Genomic DNA, 22,007 nt, shown 5'->3' on the forward strand with positions numbered 1-22,007 from the left:
GGGACTGCAGGAAGCAAAAAGCAATAATTTACTCCAATTCATATTTTTTCACTTTATTAAACCCATTTAGCCATTAAGCTCTGATAAGTTGCAATATATTAGAATTAGGCATATCAATTATTTGTAACAGAAAAATATCATAAACATATTCTTAAATGCTTTTTTTTAAATAAAAAGCATGCATAAATCAAGTCAAACAGTGGAATATACAGTAAATAATCTGCCACACAGCTGATAATGTTTTTCCTTCACTGAGCCATCAATAAGCAAATACTTTAACATTAAGAGACAGTCTGTGGGGGAGTGTTGGCCTAGTGCAGGGGTCAGCCACCCAAACTGCTCAAAGAGCCATATTGGACCGAAAAACAAACAAATTAATCTGGAGCCACAAAAACGTAAAAGTCTTATATATGCCTCGTTTGTGTATTATTCCACTATAGAAAAGGACTATGTGGGCTTAATTATATAATAAGCATTCATGATAGTATGTTTATCTTCGAGCAAATGTCACATAGCAGCATGAGGTGAGGGAGGAGCCGTGAATGCTTTCACCGCACGGCTTGAGTTTTGTTGCATTGATGAAATTATAGAAACACCATAAAGGAATCTTTCTATGGTTTCTGTTGGGAGGAGTGAATTGAGTCATGAGAAACCAAGTAGGAACTGACATCCATCAGAGCCCTCTAACCCTGAAATCCCACATCCTCCTTCACCAGCGTTCCTTGTTGTGATTTATATTTTAGGATTTGGGGGAAAAATAGAAGAAAGTTCACATACCTGCATCAGAGCACTACCTGTTTGATCTGTGGACGGTTTTCTATCCTTGCAACAAAACCAGCAGTAGTAGTGCAGTTTGGAGATGCAATCCACTTCTTAAATCTATCTTTGCACTACTCTAATTTATCCAGAAGTTCTGCAATCATACTTTTTTTCTCACTCCCAACATGGTGGTCGGCTGCATATTTAGCTTGCCTTCCCTGGAAATGCCTTTCCAAATGATTCTTTTTATGTTTTTGACAACCTCTCATTACAAGAAAAATGCAGGCAATCTTTACGCATTGGTAATAAAAGCAAATGATTAGGTCCATTCTTTAAATCCTCTTTTCTCATCAGCTATATTGCTTTTTCCCAGATACACCTTGAGCTTTGTTTGCCTGGCACCTAGGGTGGCCATTTCTATAGCACCAAAAAGGAGGACATTGTGCAGAATATCAATAAATTACTAAGGTGTACATAAGAATCGGGTAAAGTCACATTTATAGTACAATTCTTAGTAGTTTAAAGAGGATGCTTGTGTAGCTGAATAGAACAAAATATTAAAGAAATGTAAAAAAAGAATAGGTTCCCAGCATTTGTATTTATTTAATACATTACATACATTCGTAATCGGCTGCGACTTCATGCTATTTGGATGCTTCTCTTAAGCAATGACAACAAAGGAGGTTAAAGTTAGTTTGGAGATTGAACGAGCAAATACAAGACAATTATATCAGAAAACCTCTTGAGGCTGCAAAGATTTGAGACCCAAGCATAGGGTCACCTTTCAGGAGAACAACAACCCAAATCATGGAATAAGATTTGCAATGGGATTGTTTAGATCAAAAGTATTTCCATCTGTAAGATTTTCCATTTTAAGACATTGGCCTTTATCCAACGAACAATCTTAAGTAAAAGTTTTAAATGGAAGCTAGGGCTGCGGTGGTGGCGGAGGGGTTAAACACTCAACCCACGCATGGAGGCCTTAGTCATGGATGCAGCGGTAGTGAGTTTGAGTCTTGGCCTGTTGACCTCTGCCCTTGTCTTCTCTATCAACTCAAGTCCCATATTTCTGTCTGCTTTCAAAAACAACAAAAACAAAGAGACCACTAATGCCTAAATCTAAAAAACGAGAAGAGGTTGACTTCAGTTTATCTTGTAAAGAACGATGAGCAGAAACTTCTGTCTGTAGATGTAAAATAAAGACTTTATGATCATTCTGGATCTCTTTGTTTCCGTTAGGTTTATTCAATGATGATTATAAAATTAATATATGTACACATGAAACATTGAAGAAATTAGATGCTTCACTCTGCCTTATGATTCAATCAGGAGACCACTCTGTCTTGTGATTCAGTCAGTGGAGCATTCTGTCTTATGACCTGATCAATTGTTCTGTCAGAAGAATACTCTGTTTTGTAACCATGTGTTATGTTCTGTTAATAAAAAGGCACTGCAGGAAGAGGTCTGAGGGAGAGAGAGTTGGAAAGTTGGGTTTGGCTCTTTCCCCTCCTGCAGGAGCTGTTGAAAATCCCTCTTCTGTGTGGAATCAGTCCCTCTTTTACGAACCTACATTTTTGAACCTAACAGTTTTCTTGTTTTTCCTCAGTGCCTAACATCCCTGCTCTCCCCTCACATGCCATAAAATCTCACAATGACCTCTCAGTTCACTCTCAGAGAGTCATTTTTGTAATCCTCTCTTCTTGTCAGTCAGTTATCCATGTGCTTGTTTTTGTCACTCATGTCTTCCCTGTTTATTAACTGATCATTCACCATGTTTCGTCATTATATAGTAGCGGTTTAAAGGCAGAGGTTCAAAAGTTCCCCTGATCCTTGAATGGTGACCAACCGTTCCGCGACATCAGTGAGACCAAAACCCAGAGTTCCCAGACTGTATACCAGCTGCAGTGCCTATGAGTGGAGTTACAGTAAACACTTGGTTAGTACACAAAATTGAAAAGCAACTAATTTCATAGGTATGATTACTTTAGGAGGGAATTGTTTAACAATGACAACCAGTTAGTCAATTGTGAACTATTTTCAAAATGTTCTTTAATCATTGATCTATGTCAGAAGAAGTTAAAAAGGGGAAAACATTATGTTTTTTCCTGCCTTTTGATTTGTCTTTGTGCCTTTTGTGTTTTGTAGTGATTTGTTAAGATTTTTGGCTATGTTCACACTGCAGGCCTTGATGCTCAATTCCGATTATTTTGTGAAATCCGATTATTTTGCATTGCTTTTCATATTTCTAAATATATGCGACTTGTATGTTATCTCCTGTGTGAACTGCAGTCATACGATGCAAGTGTCCCGCATGCGCGGTAAAGGATGCTATGACGTCACAGGCCAGTTTGCTCTATGTTTATGAAAGTAAACATGGGCAGTAGTCCGCGCATCTAGCTGTCTTTTCCAACCATAAAAACTCAATCTTTTCAACATGGTTAAACATAAACACTGCTCTCTGCATCATCATCTGCCATGGTTGTTGTTTTTCTTGCCGCTTCTGCGTAGCAAGATGCAGAATAGTGACCTTTGTCGGGTATTAATGACGTTCAGGTCGGAGGAATGCGAGCTTGCCGTTCACACACAGGTCGCATTTGAAAAGATTAGATTCGTATCAGATTCAGGACCACATAGCCAAGTGGCCTGGTTCGGATTGGGAAAAATCGGATCTGTGTTGTTCAGACAGCCATGAAAAGATCAGATCCAGGTCGCATATAGGCAAAAAAATCGGATTTGGGTCACTTCAGGCTGCAGTGTGAACGTAGTCTATATTAGAGCAGTTGCTGAGAGTTAAAGAATAAATTAGTCGAAATGAAACTAAAGGATACAGAGGCAAAGTGTTTTGACGGTCACATCCAATCAACCTTTGAAACAGTAGATAATTCTTCCTTAGAAGTTACCAGATTTGGAAGCCCTCTTCTTACAGAAATAGATGCAAGACTTCAACATCTAGCTCCACTCAGAAACACATTACTACAGTTCAATTCAATTCAATTCAGTTAATTTATATAGCGCCAAATTCACAACACATGTCATCTCAAGGCACTTTACAGTTCAACCAGATCATACAGTCAAATTGATACAAAGTTTTCTGTCTAAGGAAAACCAGTTGATTGCATCGACTCATTGACTCAAATACAATCCCTCACACTAAGCATGCTTGTAGCGACAGTGGAGAGGAAAAACTCCCTTTTAACAGGAAGAAACCTCCAGCAGAACCAGGCTCAGTGTGAGCGGCCATCTGCCGAGGCCGACTGGGGTTCAAGGAGACAGAAGCAGAGACACAAAAAGCAGCTGTAAAAGGCGGCCCCGTCCAGGAACACACAGCCAGGCAGACGAGCTCCGAGCCAGCTCCCATTCCAGAGGACAAAGAGAGCACATCCACTCAGTCACGGACAGAGATACAGGACCACACTGGAAAACAGGCCGATCTCCAACATCTATAAACAAGGGTGTTGATGGAAGCAGCACAGCTGATGTTTCTTTCCAGGATGACGTCACAGCCAAACAGGAACAGACGAGGCAAAGCTACTCTGAGGAAAAGCAGAGAGAGCAGAAGGTTAGAGATTGAACTAACAGATTCTGCAGAATAGGAGAACAGAGAGAGAATGAAGCAGAATGATGAAATGGGGGTCCCTATGTCCTCCAAAAGTCTAAGCCTATAGCAGCATAACTATAGAGATAGCTCAGGATAACCTGAGCCACTCTAACTATAAGCTTTATCAAAAAGGAAAGTTTTAAGCCTAGCCTTAAAAGTAGACAGGGTGTCTGCCTCACGGACTAAAACTGGTAGTTGGTTCCACAGGAGAGGAGCCTGATAACTAAAAGATCTGCCTCCCATTCTACTTTTAGAAATTCTAGGAACCACTAGTAAACCTGCAGATTGAGAGCGAAGTGCTCTGTTAGGAACATAAGGAACAATCAGATCTCTGATATAAGATGGAGCTTGGCCATTTAAGGCTTTATATGTGAGAAGGAGGATTTTAAATTCTATTCTGGATTTAACAGGAAGCCAATGAAGAGAAGCCAGGATAGGAGAGATATGATCTCTCTTTTTAATTTTCATTAGAACTCTGGCTGCAGCATTTTGGATCAGCTGAAGGCTTTTAACTACAGTTTGTGGACTTCCTGATAGTAAAGAATTACAATAGTCCAGCCTTGAAGTAACAAATGCATGGACTAGTTTCTCAGCATCACCCCTGGACAGGAGATTTCTAATTTTTGCAATGTTCCTCAGATGAAAGAAGGAAATTCTAGAAACCTCTTTGATATGGGATTTAAATGACAGGTCCTGATCAAAAATAACACCAAGATTTTTTACTTTATTATCTGAAATCAGTTTAATCCCATCCAAATGAATTGACTGGCTAATCAGCTTCTTTTTCAGAGACTCTGGTCCAAAGACTATAACTTCTGTTTTGTCTGCATTCAGAAGCAGAAAGTTAAGAGTCATCCAGGTTTTTATGTCTTCAAGACATGCCTGTAATCTATGTAATGGGTTAGCTTCATCTGGATTTATAGACAGATATAGCTGGGTATCATCAGCATAACAGTGGAAATTAATCCCATGCTGTCTAATAACTCTACCAATTGGGAGCATGTATAAAGTAAAGAGAATTGGTCCTAGCACTGATCCCTGTGGTACTCCACAGGTAACCTGTGAGCATGTGGAAGATCTGTCATTAACATGAACAAACTGAATTCGATCAGATAGATAAGATTTAAACCATTCTAGTGCTGTTCCTTTAATTCCAACAAAATATTCAAGTCTTTCTAAAAGAATATTATGGTCAACTGTATCAAATGCAGCACTAAGATCTAACAGGACGAGCACAGATACAAGTCCATTATCTGAGGCCATGAGAATATCATTAGTGACTTTCACCAGAGCTGTTTCAGTGCTATGATGAGCTCTAAAGCCAGACTGAAACTCTTCAAAAAGTTCATTATGGTGTAAGTGATCGCAAACTTGTTTGGCAACTACTTTCTCAAGAATTTTGGATAAGAAAGGAAGATTGGATATAGGTCTATAATTGACCAAGTCAACTGGGTCAAGAGACGGTTTCTTAAGCAGAGGTTTAATTACAGCAACCTTAAAAGCTTTAGGTACATATCCCTGTAACAGAGATAGATTAATCACATCTAAAATGGAGGAGGAGATCAAAGGGAATACCTCCTTAAATAACCTGGTTGGAACTGGATCTAACATACAAGTTGAAGGCTTAGATGAAGACAACAATTTTGCTAATTCAGAAAGTTCAACTGGATCAAAGCAGTCTAAACCCGGTTCAGATTCCATGACTACCTCAGGTACAATCGCGGATAGAGGAGTGCTTATGATCTTATTTTTAATAAGATCAATCTTATTTATAAAGAATCTCATAAAATCATTGCTGCTAAGAGCAGGTGGAATGGACGGTTCAACAGAGCTATGGCTCTGGGTGAGTTTGGCAACTGTATTAAAAAGAAATCTAGGATTATTCTTATTCTCCTCTATTAATGAGGAGAAGTATGCTGCTCTTGCTTTACAAAGGGTCCTCTTATACAGCAGTAAACCATTTTTCCAGACTTGGAAGGACTCCCGCAGGCCTGTGGAGCGATATTTTCTCTCCAGTTTCCTAGCATTTTGCTTCAAAGTACGCAGCTCTGCATTAAACCAAGGAGCAAGCTTTCTATTTTTAACGGTTTTCATTTTCAAAGGAGCTGCGTTGTCTAAGGCAGTACGCAGAGAACTAGCAACCCTATCAACAAAATCATCAACCTGTGAAGGGGAATAAGCTATGCTTTTGCACTCTGCAGCACTGCTCAGTGACACAGAGGAGAGGGAAAGTGAAGCAGATTCTTTAAAATTTATAACTGCACTATCTGATAAAGATCTACTAAAATTGAACCTTCTTTTGGGGGAGGAGAACTCTGTTAAAGTAATCCTGAAGGTTATTAGAAAGTGGTCAGAGAGGACAGGGTTGTGAGGAAATACTGTTATTTCTTCACATTCTATGCCGTATGTCAGCACAAGATCCAAAGTATGAAGATGAGAATGTGTGGGACTATTCACATTTTGAACAAAGCCAATAGTGTCTAAGATAGCATTAAAGGCTGCTCTTAAGCTATCGCCTTCAATGTCAGCATGGATGTTAAAATCTCCCACTATGATAACCCTGTCAGTATTTAATACCAAATCAGAAAGGAACTCTGAAAACTCATCTAAAAATTCAGAGTAGGGACCTGGTGGACGATACAAAGTTACAAAAAGAAGAGGTTTTCTTGCCTTGAAATTTGGATCAGGGAAATTAAGGGTTAAATGTTCAAAAGAGTTGTAGGTATTAACTGTTTTGGGAGTAATCAGTAAGTCAGACTGGAAGATTGTTGCTACTCCTCCTCCTCGCCCAGAACTTCTGGGTATGTGAAAATTTAAATAGCTTGAAGGAGTTGCCTCATTTATGCTCACATAATCCTCTTGCTGCAGCCAGGTTTCTGTAAGGCAAAACAAGTCAATGTGATTATCACAAATCAAGTCATTAACTAGTAGACTTTTAGAGGAAAGCGATCTTATGTTAAACAGACCGCATTTAATTGTTTTAACTTTTTCCCCAATTTGAGTTATTTTGATTTTAATTAGATTATCATGATTTACTCCTTTGGGAATCTTTGCTAATTTATTAGATTTTGGTCATGGGCAAGACACTGTCTGGATGGAGTAAAGAGTGGGTAACAGTAGAGAAGCTGCAGAGATGTGTGTTAAACTACAACTCTGCTTCCTGGTCTGCACCCTGGGTGGTCAGGGTTTTGGAGGACTAATAAATGTGGCCAGATTCCTAGAAAGAAGAGCTGCACCATCCAAAGTGGGATGGATGCCGTCTCTCCGAATCAGACCAGGCTTTCCCCAAAAGGATTGCCAATTATTAATGTAGCCCACGTTGTTTTCAGGACACCACCTAGACAACCAGCGGTTGAATGACGACATGCGGCTAAACATGTCATCACTGGTCAGATCAGGGAGGGGACCAGAGAAAATTACGGAGTCCGACATTTTTTTGGCAAACTTACACACCGAAGCAACACTAATTTTAGTGACCTCCGATCGGCGTAACCGGGTGTCATTACCACCAGCGTGAATAACAAACTGTATTTAACCTTATCCTTAGCCAGTAGTTTCAGGTAGGATTTGATGTCGCCCGTTCTGGCCCCCGGCAAACATTTGATTATGGTCCCTGGTGTCTCTAATGCCACGTTTCTGACTATGGAGCTACCAATCACCAGAGTGGGCTTCTCAGTGGGTGTGTCACTGAGTGGGGAAAACCGGTTAGAAACGTGAACGGGTTGGTGGTGACCAGTGGGCAGAGATCCACGACTACGCTTTCTGCGTACAGTTACCCAATCGCCTGGCTGCTCAGGCACTTTTGGAGGACAGCTACGTGGGGGGCCTACTTTAACTCCTGGATGTTCAACAGCCTGAAGCCTGGATTCTAACTCTGACACCCTCGCCTCCAAAGCTACAAAAATACTACACTTATTACACATCCCATTATCACTAAAGGAGGCAGAGGAATAACTGAACATCTGACACAGAGAGCAGGAGAGAGGAGAGGAAGAAGGAAGAGTTGGAAAAGAGTCAAGGGAGGGAGAGAGAGAAGCCATAGCAATGCTAAGCTAGCGCTAGCCTAGGCTAGCTACTCCTTGCTATCAGAAATAAAACCGTGTGAAACTGACAAGTGCTCAGTAGAAAAGTGCAGCAGAAGGTGCTATGTTTTAAAGTAGTCAGTTAGAGTTACTCAGATACAGAGATATCACAGAGAAAATAACTTAACGTTCAGATGGAGTTCCTCTGGACAGCTGCAGCAGCTCCACACTCAGCTACTTACTGTCAGTAATAAAAGGATCCTGACAGGGCTTAGGAAAAACAATGATTATTTCTGTGTCAGAAATAACGACAGGCAGAGATAGCCTATCATTTACCCCTCCTGGGAACTACTCCACTTAAAGTTCCTGTATTTTTGAAGTTCGGACCCTCTTAGATGCTTAAAGGATAGAATTTGTGTGAAAGCATTTGTTTTAAAATGTTCCGCCAGGGTAAGCTCAATGAGAAGGTGAGTGACTCTACAAGTGGGTACCATTAGCGCTAATCTGATTTAACACCACGCAGCCTGAGATAATAATTCTCTGGATCTGCTCTGCCTTTTCTGTCAGTTTAAATCCCCGCATGTTGCTCAATTTCCGTACACAGGTGGAAAGTGTATGTGGTTGGATAAAACTAGTGGCAAGGTGGCAGCTGGCTTCCCACTTCCCAGCCACGGACATCCCATTCCCACACAAAATAAAAACAGACTCTGAAGACACATGTGGTTAATGCACACACACACTTACACAGCGGTATGGTTTGGGCAAGCAGAGCCAGTCTGTCATAGGTGTCAGAAGGCTACCATGGCGAGGGGACATGTTGTGACACTTTACCTCATTACATTTTCCTTGGCGGTTATGAATGTCGGAGCAGTGCTGTCAATCAAAGGGCTGACCTGTTAGAAACACGTTGTGAGCCACACACACAGAAAAAATGCACAAACAGTCGTTTCCATATCTATGGTGCAATCCACAAAGCAAGACAAAACCATTTCTTCTTTCTTTATTTGATGTTGCTGTGTGACATTCTAGAAACATCCTCTTTAGAGAAGCCATTAGCCGGATTCTTATTGATGTGTGAATATAACTTGTAGAACACAATGACTTGGATCAGAGCCTGCTTTAAATCAGTCATACTTGTCTTAATCCATGCTGGTCAGATCCTGATGTTTGAAAAAGGCAGCAAGGAAAGCATAGTAAAATGTTAGCCTCGCTGCATGCTGTTCCAAGCCTTGTTGTTAAATAACTCAATAAACCTGTCAATCAGCCACACTTTATAACAAACGACTGTGACGTCAGCGATCTGGCAGGAAGCGGTGTGCAAATAAAACTTCTTTCACCTCCGGGTGCAGGAAAGCTGCTCCCAAGGATTCTCCTGTCTTTTGCATTGAAGAGGAGCTACTGCGCATGGACAAATTTCAACAAGAGTCAATGGGCAACGACTTTTGCGTAAAAACCTCAACAATCTGAGGACTAGCGAAACAGCTTTACCTGTCATTAAAGAGAAAATATTTATCTTGCACATCTAAAAATATGAATATATTTCAAATTTTTATTTCATAATTTTATTTTTATTTGTTTCTTAATGTCCAAATCAAGGTAATTGTGTGAGTGGAGCAGCTGCCATTGCTTGTTATACATGAACTTCAGCCTAACATGTACATCAGCACTCTGTCTGAGGGAAGACAGAAAGTCAAATTTGCACTCATTCTTGCATTTTCCAAAGGTATGGATGATAAAAACGTTTAATGTTAAAGGTATAGTAGTTTTCATGAATTTTTGAAAAGGCCGACCCTCTCCACTGCACATGGCCAACCCTGTACCCGCTCCCGAGCGTGAATGCCTATTAAACGTGTGTGAGAGCGTGCACGAGCCTATTTCTCCTCTTGCAGGCGCTGTTAAAAATCTATTGTTTGCATCGCTCATACAAGCTTACTTTCCAAATTTTTTTTTCAAATTTTCTGCTATGTCAGGCTAACCATTGGTAAGTCAAAATGGGGAAGAGAACGTAGGACGGCCTCACATAAACATATCACCAGAATGATTCACAATTAGGAGGACCACTTATTTTGATGATCCACCCAGAAAAACAACATCCTCCACCATACCTTTAATGCTTAAAGGTCCAGCTGTTTGCACTGGGTTCTAGAAGTCCTAGTATTTTTTCTTCCTGCTGAGCAATTACTGTAACATCCTGATTGTTAGCAGACCTACTCTTCTGTCAATCCTTACTGACTCAGTGTGAATGTTCATTGTCTGACTGCAGTATAGTGCATGGACTTAGTTTAATTAACATGTGTGTTAATTCAAATGTCCTGCAGATTTAAACTTAAGGCTGACGATTCTCCACTATTCTCTGACAACTGCATGTGTTCTTTTGAGGTGAAATAACTCAAAAATAGCAGATTTTTAAGCATCAACAACATCATCAAGAAAGATAAAATTAATCCTCACTTTTTTCTCAGAGATCTAAAAGGATTGGACATATTTTCAATGATTCCCAAGGTGCAAGGAGACAGTCAAGGCTCAGGTGATGTGAAAAAACTTTAAGGACTGAGAAAAATAAATACTGTATTTTCACGACTATAAGGCGCACTTAAACGTCTTTTTTTTTCCTCAAAATGTGCGGTGCGCCCTATGGTGCGGTGCGCCTTATGTGTGTTGTAACTGCGACTTTTGAGACCACCTCATTGAGGAGATGATGAAAGAGTGGCTGAATGTAAGGAGACCAGGTGTTTTTTTTCCACTCATCACCATCGCTGTTAATATGTAACTCCATGCGTGCCCATCTCACAGCTGATGTGAAAAACATGGGGAAACAAATTAACGCTGTGTTCAACCGCTCGACATCGGTGTGAACCGGACCCAGCAGGTGCAGCAGAAGCAGCGAGTTTACATGCAAAGTCAATGGTTGACGCGCATATAGGTGCAGCAAAAGGTCCCGCAGCGCGTTTTGGTGCAGCACGTCGGGAGCGTTTAAGCATCTGACGCACCGCCAACGCGCTGCTGCTGCTCGAGATGGAAAAATTTAAGTTTTGCTGCTGGACGCGCCGCATCAACCAATCAGAGAAGCTGATCTGGGAGCTGACAGCGAGACAGACACAGCGCTCTGATGACATATGATATTAACGCAAATGGAAAGGGCTGGATGGATGCGTGGCTGAGGCAGGTGTATGTGAGAAGACTAGGTGGTTTTTTCCACGCATCACCATCGCTGCGTGCCCATCTCACAGCCGATGTGAAAAAAAGGTGAATCAAATGAACGCTGTGCTCGCCGTTATCCCGGGGGGTCTGACAAAGGAACTTCAACCGCTCGACATCGGTGTGAACCGGCCGTTCGAAGTAAGGCTGCGAGTGGCGTGGGAGCGATGGATGACCGACGGAGACCACAGTTTCAGGATAAGTGGAAGGCAGCGCCGGGCAAGTTATGCCACCGTTTGCGGATGGATTGTAGATGGACTAACGTGTCTGCTGGCTCTGTTGTTCAAGCTTTCGCAAAAGCCGGCATTATTTCTGAGGAGCCGCGCTGCACGGAAAGTGACTGACAGCGAAGAAGGGGAAACTGGCATGTCTGATTTAGCGCAGCTGTTTAATTCAGAAACAGAGGATGATGACTTTGATGGGTTTGATTAATACTTTGTAATAAATACATGAATAAAGCACAATCATACTCAGTTTTGCTCCCGCTCTATTTTTCTACCTGAAAACTTAATTCAACAGCAGCCTCTGGGCGGGTCTCCTCCTCTTCAGCGCGGTGGCTGTCAGGTGTTTTTCATCTAAATAATCTAAATCTTGCAACTATATTTGCTGTGATCAGTGGGAATAAAGTAGTTTTAATATGTTTTTAAGTGAGAAAGTCCACCTGAAAACTTAATAATTGCAGTCAGTTCATCCAGATTATCTATTTCTGTCGGAGGCGCTCAGACCCCGACATACCAGCGGTGCACCGACAGGAGAAATCCTTTCATCAGCAGCCTCTAGGCCGGGTCGCCTGGGGTTCACCGCGGTGGCTGGCAGGTGTTTTTCATCTAAATAATTTTAACTGCAGGCACCAGGATACCGGCAATAAAAGCGAACATATTCTGTCGGCAGGTTTCAGGATTTTAAGTTAATTTAGGAGTGATCACAGCTGCGATGTGTCTGTCTCACGGCCAGCTGCCAGGTTTGATTAATACTTTGTAATAAATACATGAATAAAGCACAGTCATACTCAGTTTTGCCCCCGCTGTATTTTTAAATACGCAGTAGAGGTATTTAAAGGTAGTAGAGGACATGTACCTGTATATAAAAAACGCGCCCTATAGTCCGGTGCGCCTTATGTGTGTGTTAAATACAGAAATGGGACACATAACTGAGAGTACGCCTTTTAGTACGGTGCGCCTTATGGTCGTGAAAATACGGTATTAGCTGATCACGCTCTTTGACTTGTGGCCTCTAATGTCATCATAAAACACTTTGGGTTTACATCAAATGTGTGATTGGCTCATTTAATTCTTTTCAGTAGCTTTTCTTGTGGATCTGATCAAAACATCCATCCATCCATCCATCCATTATCTGACACGCTTTATCCCAAGTGGAGTCGTGAGGGGTGCTGGTGCCTATCTCCAGCGGTCTACAGCCGAGAGGCGGGGTACACCCTGGAAAGGTCGCCAGCCCATTGCAGGGCCTGATCAAAACAGAAGTTTGTAATATATGTTCCTTGATGTCTTAGCACTCGGCATGAAATGCATAAAATAGTAAAACATAATGCAGATCCCATTATGCTGTTAACGTGATTCTAATCAGAAATGTCTTCTCAATCAGGCAAATTTTTATGCAATTATAAGAGAAATAGATTTGAATTTAATGATCCCAGACTGGAAATGAAAACGATCACAGCTTAGCAGTCAGTTCCACAGAAAAACAACAAAGAAGAGGAAACTTAGGCCACATTCATACTGCAGTCTGAAGTGACCCAAATCCGACTTTTTTGGCCCATAGACGACCTGTATCTGATCGTTTCATGACAGTCTGAACAACACACTCTGAAGACAAAAGATGTTTATCTGCAATCTCTCTATCAAGGTCTTATTTGTATGCAATACAGAAAGTGTATTGGCATTTCAAACATACACAGAAAATGTGCTTTTGAAAATGACAACATGGCCCATTGAGCATTCATGCTGTCCGGATGAGCAGCAGCTGTACAGAAATGTATCCATCTTTGTAGGAGGCTTTGGAAATGTCATTGCCCCTCCGCAAACCAGAAGGAAGTCAATCATCCAGGGTCTGCACTATAGACGATGACAAGCACAAAAAGCCTTTCAGCCAGAACCTTTGTGTGACAAAAATTTCCATTTCAAAGCCGGTATTTTACACCATGTTATGTCAGTTTATTTTTACATAATGCCAGCTGTGGTTCGGCTGCAATTAGTGGAACGCTGAGAGGCTGAGTAGATTTGTCAGACTTTTAGGGGAGCAGACGCTTGCACTGGTATGCAGTATCATTCTGAGATGGATTCCAGACTGAGGTTTTTGGCATAGAGATGGAGCCTTGCTCTGTTTCTTCTGATAAATGCAAATTTTCCTCTGGGTTCCCCAGCAAAATAAAAAGTCTTCCTCTTTGATATTAATACCATCCCCTCATGACCTCTGTAGCACCGTGTTAGACGTGAAGACTTTGGGTGGCATTTACTGGTTCAAAGGTTCTCTGTGTAATTGATCAGTGGGCTGTTTGATCTGTCGCTTCTGCTGGCATTTTAGTCTCGTTATAAAAAAAAAAAGTGCTTTTGTGCTCTGTCAGGGATTCATTTATCCATGGCTGCCACCTACTGATGTTTGTTTTGAAAGAATTGAACACATAATGAGATCTTTGCTTCCCCTCCAACCTTGGCTTCTGTCTGTTCATATTCATATTAGCATAATGAATCTGTGTAGAAGAAAAGGTAAATACATAAAGCAACGCAGCAACATTTTTTTTAAATGTTGCTGTCAATCTGATATTTGTTTGAATATTAAATTTGAGCTCAAACCTTTCGTTTCTCTTCCACTGATGAGTTTTTCCACAAGAGGACCCAAACAAAATGGAAGACATTTTGCAAAGACAAAATGCGTTTTCTTTAAAAGTACATATATATGAGTTTTTAGTTGTTTTTTTAAACTTGACTAAGAATCACTTAAGAGGGAGCTGTAGTTATTTTTATTTTAAAGTAAAGATAAGAAAAACATCAAATGTCTCCCAGTTTGACGCTTCTTTTCATCAGTTGCTGGAAAAAAATATGCTCAGTGTTGCAAATAGAAAAATAGGACATATGCAAAACAGCTCAGTGTCACATCAAAACAAAAGAATAAAATGCAAGGAAGATAACAATGTAAACATACAAGGGCTTTGCATGGAGCTTTTTAAGTAAAACTAGCTTTGTGCAGATAGAGGATAGTGTACAAAGCTGGTTGTTGTGCACAATGAACCAATGACAGAATTAACTTAAAGTCATTGTGTCAGCCCGATGTTTGTCACTACAAGGATGAGTACGTTTAAATATGAGTCCTTATATGCACGTTAAATTAAAGTTTAGAGCTGCTAAATAGTTCTGCAGAGATAATTATTGTAGCTCTCTGATATCAAAGTGGAGCAGTTGGGAACAAGAGTAAGGCCAAGTGGCGGCATCAGTGCACGGAGGTTACCTGCTTTGTTTCAAAGCAAGAGGCTGCCGACTTCCAAATCTAATGCAACCTCTAGATAAGGTCAATAATTGTTTGAAGATAGCATTATATAATGTTCTTTTATGAATGTTGAGCTGAAAATTTAAAACATATGATCTGCTTTTCTGTTTGTACCTGTGACATAAAGACACATTATTGATGTATCAGCATCACATTGCTGTTCTTGTCTCTGCTGCACTAACAAACCCACAGCTGGACTGTTCTCCCTGCTACTTTTCCAGCAGAAACTGTTCAGTAGCAGTGCGCCTCTCCTGCACTGAAGGTTTCTCAGGTTGCTACTGTCTTTCATCGGTGAATGTAGTCCTATTTAATCTTGGAGAGAGGGCTCTGTGTGGGTCTCCATGTTTACTTCTCTCTACAAGTTTGCTCATAAAAAATTAGTGAAAATAAGGTATCTTAACAAGCACTAACTGCTCTTAACTGTAGAAAGCTTTTAAATAATTAAAAAAATCTATTGCATTTATTTATAAAAAAAACAAAACAAGTATACAGTTTAATGCTGATGTTGCCTAACTTGGAAGGGTTTGTAGGTGAATGTGACATGGGTTTATTTAAGATGAGCTTTTTATAGAACATTATAATAATTGTATTGTTTTATTTTATGTTTCTGCAGTAACCTAACCGGTTAGTCTATAGTAATGAATACCATCAGTGTTTTCCAGTAACTGTTGGGTGGAAGAACCTGCTGATGTGACTTTGTGAAACGGAAGCTATAAAACTGATTGTACATTTACAATTCCAGAGGACATATTTTTCAGCATATCAGATAAAAGAAGATGCTCTGATCAGATGAGACTAAACAGGTCTAAATGCAAAACGCGGTGTATTGGGGAAACTATGACTATACATCGCCCTGAATACAACCGCTGATGGTTTAATGATTCTGGTAGCTTCATGCTGTAGGGAGGCTTTTTAGCAAACAAGGTCAGCTTTCAAAGCATATATAGGGAGTACATAGAAATAGGAAGGCAGGTGGAGCTCATTACAGATTTGGTTTTTGAATAAAGGCCCCACATCCTACATAAACAGAGTTACAATCACACAGAAATTACCCAAACAGGCACCTCGTTCTGGGGCTGTAATATGAAAAAATATGAAAGGGTTAAATGAGTACAACTAGAAGATAAAACATGATTGTCACTGACTAATACCGAACCCTGTAGTTTGCACATAAAATGAAACGATTTGCAAGATTGTCTGATACATTATGGAAAGCTCATTTCTTTGGCAAATTAAGTTTTTCTTTCCTTTCTGTCTTGTCTGGTTAAAGGGGAATGCCGTTTTTGTTATATTGGGCCCTTGATTTTACATTTTTACATCAGGTTCTACTCACCGATATGAGTTTTGTAAAAGATATAAATATAAAAAATATAACCGTGGATGTCTGGGGGACAGTGATTCGTCTACATGTTATGAATGCTGGCGTACCATAAAGAATAAATGATAAACAATTTTACTTATTTAAGTCACTTGCCCATAGGAAGAAGCTACTTGGATATTTCCCAACAGAATATCTTTAGTACAGCTCCAAATGACACAAAACTCATATGGGTGAGTAGAACATGATGTAATAAAGTAAAATCAAGGGCCCGATGTAAAAAAAAAAAAAAAAAAACGGTGTTCCCCTTTAAGTCATACCACTCATTATACACAGATTTCCAAGCAGTTATTAAACTGTTTCAATTCCTCTGGCTGGATGTCTTTTTCTGCGTCAAATTTAGCCTTTGAGAACAGCTAGCCCTGAGAGGAGCAACAGCAGTAAAGCTGTCATGCTGTTTGCACCAGACTGCCTGCAAAGCTGCTGTAATGCACCTCCCAAAAAAATTATCAACAACTTAATGGTTTTACTTCTCCACCGTCTTTCACACCCACTGTTGCCTCCATCCCTCAGCCTCCTAACCCTTGTCTTTCACAGCATCCTTACATTTCCATATCTTCCCTCAGCCTTCAGACTTTCTCCTGCCTCCCACCATGACCTGTTGTCAGAGCCTCTGAGAATCTCTCAGCTCTCGTGATGCTTGAGGGTTGTTAAAGTTGCCAGCTGCAGCATTAATGATTGTACCCACCCCACCCCCCTCAAAGAAAAAAAGGAAATACAGTTGGCATTTTTCAATATGACATTGCTTACCACTGGGTTTTCTTTGTTAAACATGTTCTTGAGTCTGTGTCCAAGTTTGTCTAAAATTGATCTGAATTTATTTTCTAAGGCTCCCAAAGAGAGATGGTTTTGCATCTCTGCAATGTTTTAATTTGTTTAGTGTGCATGACTACTGTGTTACTGCACGTTCTGGAAAGACATAGCAATTATCATCATGTCCTCCACTGCATCCCCACAATAATCAATCAATGTGATTTAATTATACGATTCACCAAAAAATCCATCTTATCTGACCAAATGCTCAGGTTGGAGTGATGGCGGCTAGCTTAATAGGTAGCTTTTTAGAGAGGGATTTTCCATGCCATGAAGAAGTGTTCCATTGCCTTGAACTTTCATACATGTTGTCAAATTAAAACCACAGATATTAAACAGACATTTTGCAAGTTTTTACTTATTTGACCCTTCATGACTAAAACATTGTTTGATGATCAGACTGATAACACAGGCGTTAACGCTGATTCATCTATAAACCTGTAGCCTATTCCTAAATGTTTTAATGGGGGGGGGGGGGCGTGGGGGAGTTTCCACTCCTACTATTTGCCGGATGTGACGTCGAGAGCGTCCGTGGTAAAAGAATCAGATCTAGCAAACAAATGAAGCGTTATATTCAAGTTGGATTTTGTGAATGCTGAAAACAGCTGTAGGTATAGTGAAGGAAGCAAAAAAAAAAAAAACTTGCTACGTGAAATGAGAGCTACGAGAACGTGCAGAAGATAACTGCAGTTCTGTGTTTTAGCCACAGGTGGCAGCATTATTGGAAAACTCTGCAATGCCTTTTTAATGTATCTTACAGGCAAATAAAGAATTAGATAATTGATTATTTAGTTATTAGATAATTATTTAGATATTTTTTAGATAATAATCTGGAGAGTGTCCCATCCATTTGATCTCACATACTATAAGGCAACCATCTGCCCTTAAACATGCTGTAAAACAGGTCACTGTGGCCATCATGCTGTGAACTTTTTGTTTTAGCAGGGGAAGCTGGTTGGAGTTGATCAGTAGATGTGCAGACTAAAATATGCAGTAAAATCCTGGTAACAGACTCATTAGATCCTGCTAAAGACTTAAAACAGGGGTAGAGATTCACCTGTTAAAATGGAAAAGTCCAGACCAGAATTCAGTTCAGTTTCCTTTCTGCAGAAACATGGTACATCTGCGTCCAGTCTGACTTGTTTTGTAAACGGCATTGGGAGTATATTTCTGTCACTAGAAACTCACAGCTCTAGCACCAAAAATAAAGTTCAACAATTATTGTCTCAACTGAGGTATCTATAAAATGATTAAATAACATGTATCAATTTCTTTCCTCTGCATCTTCCAGTTTGGGTTCCTCTGTCACTTAAAATCCTGTCAAAGTGTAATAAAAATTGCAGTTTTAATGAAACATAATTTGAAATAATTCAAGGAGTACAAACACTTTTCAAGGTACATCTGTGGTTCTGTCTACTATGACTCACCCCCTGTTTTTCTCTCAATGTTCCCTGCAGATATTGACGACTGCCAGTCTAACCCTTGCCAGAACGGCGGAACCTGCATCGATGAGATCAACTCCTTTGTGTGTCTTTGTCTGCCCAGCTACGGTGGAGCTACGTGTGAAAAAGGTAACGCTGCAACAAGCAAACTTCCTTTTTATTTTGTTACTCGGCACCAGGAAAACAAAAAGATGGGAATAAAAAGGCGTACATGATGGAGGAGTAGTAAATAATTGGGAGCAGAGCAAGGTGGTTGGAAAATGAGTTTAAAAAAAGAAATATGCACAGAAAAATCGATAAAGAAGCTCCAGATACAAGGTGGTGAAGAGAAGTTAAAGAACAGGAAAAAATGGGGTGGATGCCGATAATTATGTGGCACAGGAAAGTAGGAACATGTTTAAAGAAAGTGGAAAACACAAGACTGAGACAGAAGTTTAATGAGGGTATTTGAAGGGAGAAAACGGGAGGGAGAGAGCAAGAAAATGAGAGGGGGAGGAGAAATAAATATAGGAAAGCCCTCAGAGATAATAGAATGGATTTAAAGAGAACACCTGCGTCCAGATGGTTTGCTTTTCCATGAGGGGAATTTCTGTTTTATGGAAATGACTGAAATCCCATGTGAGAAGAGGGCGGTAAAGGGGACTGTTCTCTACCTGGAGGTCAAATAGAAACATGGCTGACATGATTAGTACAAGGTTGCACAGAGGAAAGCCCATTGTGCCTTTGTTTTGATAATATTCATTCAGAACTCTTTTTTTTTATTATTTGTTTCCTTCCAACGACCGATAGAAAAATGTTGCTTAAACTGACATAAATTAGAACTGATATACACTACCTTCAAAAGTTTGGGGTTTTCCTGAAAAGTCACACTTATTTACCACCATATGTTGTGAAATGAATAGAAAATTGAATCAAGACATTGACAAGGTTAGAAATAATGACTTGTTTTTGAAATAAGATTGTTTTTACATCAAACTTTGCTTTTGTCAAAGAATCCTCCATTTGCAGCAATTACAGCATTGCAGACCTTTGGCATTCTAGCTGTTAATTTGTTGAGGTAATCTGGAGAAATTGCACCCCACCCTTCCAGAAGCAGCTCCCACCAGTTGGATTGGTTGGATGGGCACTTCTTGCGTACCATACAGTCAAGCTGCTCCCACAACAGCTCAAATCTCCCACCTTTCCAGCACCAAAGCAGCCCCAGACCATCACATTACCTCCACCATGCTTAACAGATGGCACCAGGCATTCTTCCAGCATCTTTTCATTTTTTCTGCGTCTCACAAACGTTCTTTGTGATCCAAACACCTCAAACTTGGATTCATCCGTCCACAACACTTTTTTCCAGTCTTCCTCTGTCCAATGTCTGTGTTCTTTTGCCCATCTTAATCTTTTTCTTTTATCGGCCAGTCTCAGATATTGCTTTTTCTTTGCCACTCTGCCCTGAAGCCCAGAATCACGCAGCCGCCTCTTCACTGTAGATGTTGACACTGGTGTTTTGCGGGTACTATTTTGTGAAGATGCCAGTTGGGGACCTGTGAGGCGTCTATTTCTCAAACTAGAGACTCTAATGTATTTATCTTCTTGCTCAGTTGTGCAGCGCGGCCTCCCACTTCTTTTTCTACTCTGGTTAGAGCCTGTTTGTGCTGTCCTCTGAAGGGAGTAGTACACACCATTGTAGGAAGTCTTCAATTTCTTAGCAATTTCTCGCATGGAATAGCCTTCATTCCTAAGAAAAAGAATAGACTGTCGAGTTTCAGATGAAAGTTCTCTTTTTCTGGCTATTTTGAGTGTTTAATTGACCCCACAAATGTGATGCTCCAGAAACTCAATCTGCTCTAAGGAAGGTCAGTTTTGTAGCTTCTGTAACGAGCTAAACTGTTTTCAGATGTGTGAACATGATTGCACAAGGGTTTTCTAATCATCAATTAGCCTTCTGAGCCAATGAGCAAGCACATTGTACCATTAGAACACTGGAGTGATAGTTGCTGGAAATTTAACCTCTATACACCTATGTAGATATTGTACCAAAAAACCTTTTGGAGCTAGAATAGTCATTTACCACATTAGTAATGTAAAGAGTGTATTTCTTTAAAGTTAAGACTAGTTTAAAGTTATCTTCATTGAAAAGTACAGTGCTTTTCCTTAAAAAATAAGGACATTTCAATGTGACCCCAAACTTTTGAATGGTAGTGTAGATTAGAAATTAGAAAACAAAAACAGGTTTGTCTATTTCCATTCCATTTTCCTGTTAACCTATAAAGTATATACTGTACAAGATGTGGGTAAGAGAAAAAGATGTCAGAAGTAATTTCGTAAGTTTACTTAAAATCACTATGTTTGTACTTTAGTGGAAGTGCAAAGAATCAATTTTCACTCTGAATGCATCAGTGACGCGGCTCAAATAATTGGGTGAAAGTGATTCGCTGAGTTTTAATAGACCAAGGAGAGGCGTTGAGATATTAGTGAAAATAACCTAAATGTAAAATTTTTAAGATGTCGATAAATTTTTTTTACATTAAGTTGTGCTTTTTTCAGCAATGAAGCAGCAAAGCAATGAAGTGAAAACTGTCTGAACATCAGCACGAAATGCTGGACAGCAGCTGTAATTGGGGGAAAATATTTGTAGTTTATGGAGAAAAAAAAAACAGTTTAAACATAAGAAATATACCCACATGTTTATAACTTCATCAACATCATCAACTACATTTGTAAGGGATATACAAGTGATCTAAAATGATAACCTGCCTATTAAAAAATGTTTAAAGTTCATTTTTTTCACCTAGAAATCCCCCGTCAGGGAACAAAGCGTGACAAAATGCATTTTTTAAAGCAAATCAATGGTAAGTTGGGGCATATTTTATAGTTACTTAGATATAATTACAAGTAAATGAAAGGTTGGCTCCAATGAATCACTTAAAAAACCGAACTTGCAGTATTCATACAGTAAGTCCCCAAAGAGCTAATTTAACATAGAAAATAAATAGATTTTAGCCCTGTAAGTTTTAAACAATGCAACATCTTCAGAACTCGTGTTTCAGTTACTGATCCTGGTAAATATGCAATTTCAGAGCCATTTGACAGCCTCTGCAGAAGTTTATATTAGAGCTGTGTACTATAGAAGCAACACTATTCGTTAGGAGCCTAGGTATCATCAGCTAGACTTTGTGTAAGTGCGCTAATGATCCATACATAACTCATTATTTTTTATCAGATTTGATTGAGCAGGCAATTTAATTTAATCCACTATAAAAAGTTGATTATCAGAATTATTTATATTTTAGGTCCTGATATGC

The 22,007-nt window shown here is 39.8% G+C and overlaps 1 protein-coding gene across 1 annotated transcript in view; it reads left to right on the plus strand.

Annotated features, from left to right (window-relative positions):
- ncanb (neurocan b) overlaps positions 1-22,007 on the plus strand; it is a 259,178-nt gene that overhangs the window by 190,543 nt on the left and 46,628 nt on the right. The window contains exon 11 of the mRNA XM_038290276.1: positions 18,727-18,840. Within this exon, the coding sequence (XP_038146204.1) occupies positions 18,727-18,840 (114 nt within the window). The remainder of the gene's footprint in view (positions 1-18,726; positions 18,841-22,007) is intronic.

Source organism: Cyprinodon tularosa, unplaced genomic scaffold (assembly GCF_016077235.1).
Source record: "Cyprinodon tularosa strain WSP-4 unplaced genomic scaffold, ASM1607723v1 ctg278, whole genome shotgun sequence".
Classification (NCBI taxonomy): Eukaryota; Metazoa; Chordata; class Actinopteri; order Cyprinodontiformes; family Cyprinodontidae; genus Cyprinodon; species Cyprinodon tularosa.